At 33.1% G+C, this 8087-nt stretch overlaps 1 protein-coding gene across 3 annotated transcripts in view; it reads right to left on the bottom strand.

Annotated features, from left to right (window-relative positions):
- Positions 1-3175: 3175 nt before the first annotated feature.
- The window catches only part of NEDD1 (NEDD1 gamma-tubulin ring complex targeting factor), a 49086-nt gene continuing 44174 nt past the window's right edge, over positions 3176-8087 (bottom strand). For all 3 annotated transcript variants that reach the window (XM_006747133.3, XM_031017967.2, XM_031017966.2), the window contains exons 14-15: positions 5290-5356; positions 3176-4849 (exon numbers count right to left, since the gene is read on the bottom strand). In XM_006747133.3, the coding sequence (XP_006747196.1) occupies positions 4745-4849; positions 5290-5356 (172 nt within the window). In that variant the 3' untranslated portion in view covers positions 3176-4744. The remainder of the gene's footprint in view (positions 4850-5289; positions 5357-8087) is intronic.

Raw genomic sequence — 8087 nt, 5'->3', positions numbered from 1 at the left:
TAAGCTGAAAATTGAAACAGGTGATATTAAATACTTACCAATTAGGTAAACAGTGCATTAGACATAGCTGAAGAGAAAAATAGTTTCTGCTAAAATTTTTATTGGGATTATACTGAATCTGTAAATCAATATGGGAAGAACTGACATTTGCCTTCCAACCAATGAACATATCATCTCTTCATTTATTTAGGTTTACTTTCTCCCAGGAATGTTTTGTAGAATTCAGTGTATAAGTCTTCGATAACTTCTATCAAATTTATACCTAAGTATGTAATATTTTTGATGCTAGTATAAATAGTATTGATTTTTCAATTTTTTGTTAGTATATAGAAATGCAACTGATTTTGTGTGTGTGCGTGTGTGCAAAAAGTGGTTTTATTAAAGCACGGGGACAGGACCCTTGGGCAGAAAGAGCTGCACTGGGGTTGTGAAGAGTGACTGATTCTATACCTTGGGGTTGGGGGGCAACTGATTTTTGTATATTGACCATGTATACAGTAACCTTGTTACTCACATATTAACTTTAGAATGTTCATATATTCCATAGGTTTTCTGGAGAGTCCAATATGTCATGTGTGGGGAGATTTTTACCTCTTCCTTTATAATGTGAATGGTTTTTCTTTTTCTTGCCTAATTGTCTTGGCTAGAAATTCCAATACAATGTTTTATAGAAAATAGTGGACATCCTTGCTTTGTCTCTGATCTTAGGGGAAAAACATTTAGTCTTTCACCATTAAGTATGAGGTTAGCTGCAGGTTTTTCTTAAGATGCCCTTTATCAAGATGAGGAAGTTCTCTTTTATTTTTACTTTACTGAGAGTTTTTATCAGAAATTAATGTTGTGGGGCGCCTAGGTGGCTCAGTCGTTAAGCGTCTGCCTTTGGCTCAGGTCATGGTCCCGGGATCCTGGGATCGAGCCCCACATTGGGCTCCCTGCTCAGCGGGAAGCCTGCTTCTCCCTCTCCCACTCCCCCTGCTTGTGTTCCCTCTCTCGCCGTGTCTCTGTCAAATAAATAAATAAAACCTAAAAAAAAAAAAAGTTGGGTTTTGTCAAATACCCTTTTTGCATTTATTGAGACAATCATATGGTTTTCCTATGTTAGTCAATAGAGTGAATTATTTAAGAGTGAATTTTCTAATGTTAGCCCAAATTTGCATTAACATAAACCTCACTAGTTCATATATTATCCTTTTTACACATCGTTAAATTCAAATTGTTAAACTTCGTTTAGAACTTTCGCATCTGTGTTTGTGATAAATATTGGCTTGTCGTTTTCTTGTGATTTTGGTATCAGAGTAATGCTGGCCTCAAAGAAGGAGTTGGGAATTATCCCCTCTTCTATTTCATGGGTGTATTTGTTGAGAATTGAGTATTTTCCTCCACAAATATTTGAAAGAATTCACCAGTATAGTTAGGTTTGGCATATTCTGTCAGAAATATACGTAGGGGCACCTGGGTGGCTCAGTCAGTTAAGAGTCTGATTTTTTATTACAGGTCAGGTCGTGATCTCAGGGTGCTGAGATTGAGCCCTGCGTGAGGCTCTGTGCTCAGCGTGGAGTTGACTTAAGATTCTCTCTCCCCCTCAGCCTCTTTCCCCACTCGCATGTGCTCTCTCAAATTAAAAAAAAAGAAATATCTGTAGAACCTGTAGTCACATTGTTTCTCTCATTCCTAATATTGATAATTTCTGTCTTCTTTCTCATCAGTCTGACTAAAGATTTCTCAACTGTGTTGATCTCAAAGAGTTAGCTTTCAGTTTCACTGACTTTCTCAATGGATTTTATTTTCTATTGCATTGATTTCTTCCCTAATCCTTTTTCCTTTCATTTGAGTTTCACTTGCTATTATTTTTCTAGCTTAAGCTTGTGAAAGCTTCAGTCCTTGATTTGAATTCTTTTCTTTTCTAATATAGACATCTAATGATATAAATTTCCCTGTAAAGTACTGCTTTATCCGATTCCCACAAATTTTGTTTTCATTTGCATTAAGTTCAATATACTTTTTATTTCTTCTTTTCATATTTAAACCACTTGTATTTATATTTAAATAGGTTTCATGGATTCAATATATAGCTGGATTTAAAAAAACTCGATCTAATCAGGGTAACTGACAATTAACAGTTAATGTAATTATTGACATTGCTGTTTAAATCTACCATCTTATTTTTTTTTTCTATTTGTCCCATTTATTCTTAGTCTCCCTTTCTTCTTTTTCTTCCTTCTTTGCATTATTTTTTGTGACTACATTTTATCATCTTTGTTGGTTTATTAGTTACGACTTTTTATTGTTGCTTTAGGGCTTACAGTAAACATTCTTAACTTATCACAGTCTACTTTCAAGTAATACTACACTATCTCACAGTGTTAGAACCTTAGAGTAGTATACTTCGTTTCCCTCCTCCCACCGTTGCAACTGTTGTCAGATATTTCACTTTACTTATATTAACCACACAACACCTTGTCATTATTTTTGCTTTAAATCATTAATTATCCTTTAAGGATAATTTAAAATGAAAAAAAAAAAAAGCCTTACATTTGTTCACATATTTACCATTTTTGGTGTCCTGGTTAGTTTGCACAGAAACATATTTCTATCCGGTACCATATTCCTTCTGACTAAAGGCATTCTTTAACATTTCCTGTAGAGCAAGTCTGCTTGTGATGAATTCTTCCAGCCTTCCAAGGTCTGAAAAAGTTTTATTTTTCATTTTTGAAAGACATCTTTGCTGGATATAGAATTCAAAGTTGAGTACTTTTCTTTCAGTACTTTAAAGATGTTACTCCACTGTCTCTGCACTCTTGTCTTTGTTCTCCTGTGTCTTTTAAATTTAGCTGCTTTAAGAATTTTCCTTTGACCCAAGTTTTAAGGAATTTGATTATGATGTGTTTTGGTATAGTTTTATTTCTTGTACTTAGAGGTTCATTGGGTTTCTTGGGTCTTATTTGTTTCCCTCTCTCAGGGAACACTGTCCTGTGCTGCCTAATATCTTATATTTGAAAACTGTCTCATATTTTGCGTTTTTAGAATTTCAAATAGGTAAATCCAATCTCTATTATTCCATTTTGGCCAGAGGCAAAAGTTCAATTTCAGGCATCTCATTTTTACCATATAAAAATTTTACTTTTTGTACTTCGTAACTTTTAAATTCCGTGACAAAATGTTTCATCTATACGCATAAAGTTACTAAAATTGTTTTATTTATCCCACCTCTTTTAATACACATTATGTGCATTTATAGAAAAAGGCAACAGGAAAATATTAATGGACTTAAATACAGCATGCAGGCAAAACACACTTTATGCTTTCTAAACATGTTTGATAATGATATATAAGGAAACTTGTTACAAATCATAATGCTTCCAATAATCTGTCAGGAAAAAAAGATCACATTAGCACCCATGTATACTTTAACACAAACATTCTCTGAGCCACAATGGGAAAAAGAAAGATTTCTGTTTTTATTTCCTGAAGTAATTATTAGTAGGTTTACACTTATTAAATATATCCTTAAAATTTCCACCACTTTGGAAAACCATAAAGTTAGTAAGCTAGCTAGATTTCCTTTTTACTTTAGTAAATATTTTTATCTCAGAAGTCAAAATTGGGTAGTAGTGCTGGATACAAGGTACATAGTTTAAATCTTTGGGACAAGAGACTACAAGAAGGTAAATAAGCCAGTAGCCCTCCTAATCTTATATCACTAAGACTGTATATCATAGCAGGTAGATGTATACCTCCACCCATACCAGAGAGGTATGAATTCTTTTGACAATTAACCTTTCTAAATTTTATGGTAAGGTCAATAAAGACATTACACACAGCACACAAAGAAATAGAGAAAGTTAATGATATAAACCACAGAAAAAAATAATCCATACTTCTCATTTGGAAGGGAAAAAATGGGACTAATACTGAATACTTAGCATCTAATATAAAATTTTCACTCATTGTAAGTTGAATCATATTGATTAAAACTTTACAGAATAACTTTGCATGTTATTAATTCATGAGACAATCAGCAGATATGCAGCTCTAGTCAAGTCTTAGAAACCCCTAAACGTCTTCATAGGTAAAGTGAAATTAGCTGAAAAATAGCAAACAGGAGTAGAGATTTGTGAGAAGTACAAAACACATAAATGCAATAGATATATGATGTAATCTGTGCAATTCAAAATTCCCCAAATTTTCTTATGAAATGTACAAGTAATAAATAATAGTCATACTTGACTTTATCAAGTTAACAAAATAATTACTAACCAACCTTGTGTTTTACTAGTCAATTGCTTAGAAACACCAACTGCCATTTAAAAATTACTTTCATCATAAAAATAGAAGGCATATCAAACTCTTTAATCCTCAAATATCCAAAAAAATTTGGAAGGCAACTGTCAATCAAAAATATTATCTGTTAAAAAAAGGTGATTAAAAAACATACATAACCTATTTTTTTGCACAATTTTGTTTTCTTATGAAAAAGGGCACTTAGTGTATAGCTAAAGCTTTCAGAAATTATAGATCCTGTTGACTTTCCTATTAGGCAGATGACATGTTGTACAGTTTTTAATATAAAAATATAAATATCTTTGACAGAGAAGGTGAAATAGTGGTTGGTATAAAATCCCATCACCATTTTACTTGAAAAAAACTTTTTTCCTAGAGACCATGAAAACAATACTGATTCCATGCAGTTCTGTGTTGCCAGAAGCTTCCCAAATTATAAAACACTAAGGTATTCACTGAAATTTCAAAAGTGGGCCCGTAGTCTTTTGTTTTCTTCTCGTAGTCTTTCAATTTCAGCCACTAAACCTTCATTCACTGAGTATCTTTCCAGTAAAGAGTGCATTTCATTCTAGAAAAGAGAAAAAATTGCTTTTTAAAGCACTGATACTTCACATTTATTTGGAAAGCTGTTTTACATAGTTTCAGCTATCATTTCTGTCATGTTCAATTACCTAGCTGAATGGTACCTTACTACTTTGTTAATATAAATGAAAGATCACTGGTGAAAGTTACGTATTTGGAAGGTTTATATTTGCACATGTGGGAAGCTTTTAGCTTACTTATGGAAATAAATAAATAAATAAATAAAAAGCTGTGAAAAAGTAGCCTTAACTATTATAGGTTAAAAGGAAGGGTGACTAGTTAAAATCTATTTTACTTTTAAATTTCTAAAACTCCCTGTTTGTTTATTCTAGCAACTAGATATAATAAAGTAAAAATATATCACCCTTTAATGGACTTTTTAGATCCACAACTCTATACTCATTTAAAATAAAAGGTCATACCTACCAATTGCATGTGAAACTGTTTAATCATCTCCACTTGCAAATTCACAATGTCTCTATGGCACGCTTCTCTAGGGAAGAATGTAAAATACCTATTAGAATTATAATGGTTTTGCCAATTCTAGATCATTCAAGAAACTGCTAAACTTTTCTCGTTGTTTCAAATTATTGGATGTTAGTAATAATAATAGTAGTAATAATAATAATAAAAATGCCAAGGCACCTAGAATTTATTTACTACGTACTAGGCACTGTTTGTTGTACTTTGAATGGAAGAACTCATTTAATCTTTACATCACATGCAATTATTACCTCCATTTTACCAGTGAAGGAACTAAGCCACAGAGCAGTTAAAACTTATCCAATCAAACAACCAGTAAATGGTGGAGCTAGTATATAAACCCCGGCTGTATACATCCAGAACTCTCATACTACACATCCCTTAATATAGAAATTATCATTAAGGAAAGACACAGGTTTATATTACAATGAAATACAGATCATTTACTAGGTTACAATGTTTTAACTATTATCAATGTTTTAGCTATTAAAAAAAAATACTTCTAGTAGAATGGAAAGGGTTATTTGGATGGTTATAATAAAGGTTACCTATAAAGTACAATTCAGTCATACCAGAAAAGAATACATGAAAATTATGAGGTATAATAATAAAAGGATCATTCAGTCACCCACCATACAACTTATGAGCTAGAACATTACCAAAATCATAGAAGTTTCCTATGTGCTCCTCTCTGATTCCATTACTTAACTTAGGAGAAGCCCAAGAAAGAAGTCACTACTCTGATGAATTTTGTTTAAGCAATGTAAAAAAAAAAAAAAAAAAAAAAATGTCTAACAAAGATGCTGTAGTCAATATATTTTTGCTGTGCCTGGTTTTGAGCATTATAAAAATACCACATCCTATGTAGTACTAAGTAGTGTACACTTAAAAAAATAACCCAATATCATGTTTTCAACATTCATATTCTATACATCTGTAATTCACTGATTTGTATCAGTGTACAGATTCTCCTATCAACTGACATTCAGATTGCTTTCAAGCTTTTACTATTACAATGTTATTATAAACAATCATGTATGTATTTCCCAACTCATATGCACCCATAACTGCACCCATAGATCCAAGAGTAGATATGCTGAGTTAAAGGCCAGATGTATACTTGTTTAGTTTTACAAAATAATGCAAATTATTTGTTGAAGAGGTAGTATCAGTGGACATGCTTGTCATCAGTGTAACAGAATTCCTCTTGTTCTGTATCTACACCAAGACTTGGTCTTGACAGACTTTTCACATTTTCCCATCTAATGGGTGTGAAACAGTATCCCGTTGCATTTTCAGTTCTCTGATCAACCATAGGATGGAACACCTTTCCTTATGTTCATAGACCATTCCTCTTCTGTGAAATGCTTGTCCATGCCTTTTAAGCTTGTTTTTCTGTTGAATGTCTTTTTTTTAAAAGACTGTTTATTTGAGAGAGAGAGCACAAGCAAGGGAAGGGGCAGGGGGACAAGCAGACTCCCCACTGAGCAGGGAGCCCGAAGCAGGGGCTCAATCCCAGGACCCTGGGATCATGACCTGAGCTGAAGGTAGATGCTTAACTGATTGAGCCACCCAGGCACCCCTCAAATGTCTTTTATTCTTATTTATTTTTAAGAGTTCTTTACATCATCCAAACCTTTGTTGGATCCTTTGTTGAAGTACCATAGATAGATTTTTGTCCTTTCACTTTGTTAATGGTGCCTTATGATGAGCAGTCCTTGTCAATGTTCTCTAATTACTGACCTAATAACACAATCAAATTTGCCAATCTATGTTTTTATAGGTAGTGTATCCTCTTATGTTTTGATAACTTCCCTACCCTGAAATCATATATAAATTCCCTTACAATGCTTAAAATTTTACCCTTTAAACTTTCATGCTGGGTAGAACTGATTTTTTTAATAGCAGGGAATAGGGATCTATACTTTTCCTCTGTCATATATCACATTTCTATATATGCCCAGGTTCTTCTCTGGTCTATTTGATTCGTTTCGGCAATCTGTCCATCCTGTGCTAATGCTACACTATTTTAATTATAGCTTAATAATTAAGCTTACCCATCTGACAAACAAGTCACCTTCAATCTTGTTCTTCTCTAGAGTATCTTGGTTATTCCTGGATCTTTTCTTCTTTCACATAAATTTGAAGTTATCCTATCATCATCTTCCAAAAAACACAGTTGGGATTTGACTGAAATTGCATTCAATCTATAGATCAATTTAGAAGAACTAACATCTTCATATCTTTCCATTTATTTAAGTGTTAATGCTTTCTAATAAATTTTTAAGTGTTTTTCTACAAAGATCTTTACCATTTTTGGGGGCGCCTGGGTGGCTCAGTCAGTTAAGATCTTTACCATTTTTGGTCAGATTTATTCCTAAGTACTTTTTCTGTTACAACTGTAAGGGTTTTTAAAAAATTCTCTTCTTTCGTCTGCATGGAGCACTGGGTGTTATGCACAAACAATGAATCATGGAACACTTCATCTAAAACTAATGATGTAATGTATGGGGATTAACATAAGAATAAAAAAAAAATTCCCTTCTTTCGGATCCCTACTTTTCTATCTTTTTCAACATTCCTCTGGCTATGCGGGGAGGGATGGGGTGACTGGGTGATAGACACTGGGGAGGGTATGTGCTCTGGTAAGTGCTGTGAATTGTGCAAGACTGTTGAATCTCAGATCTGTACCTCTGAAACAAATAATGCAATATATGTTAAGAGAAAAAAAAAAGAAGAAG

This window comes from Leptonychotes weddellii, chromosome 5 (genome assembly GCF_054177405.1).
Source record: "Leptonychotes weddellii isolate Sample4059 chromosome 5, ASM5417740v2, whole genome shotgun sequence".
In the NCBI taxonomy this organism is placed as follows: Eukaryota; Metazoa; Chordata; class Mammalia; order Carnivora; family Phocidae; genus Leptonychotes; species Leptonychotes weddellii.
Note: the sequence above shows the minus strand (reverse complement) of the source record. Positions and strands in the feature narration are given on the sequence as shown.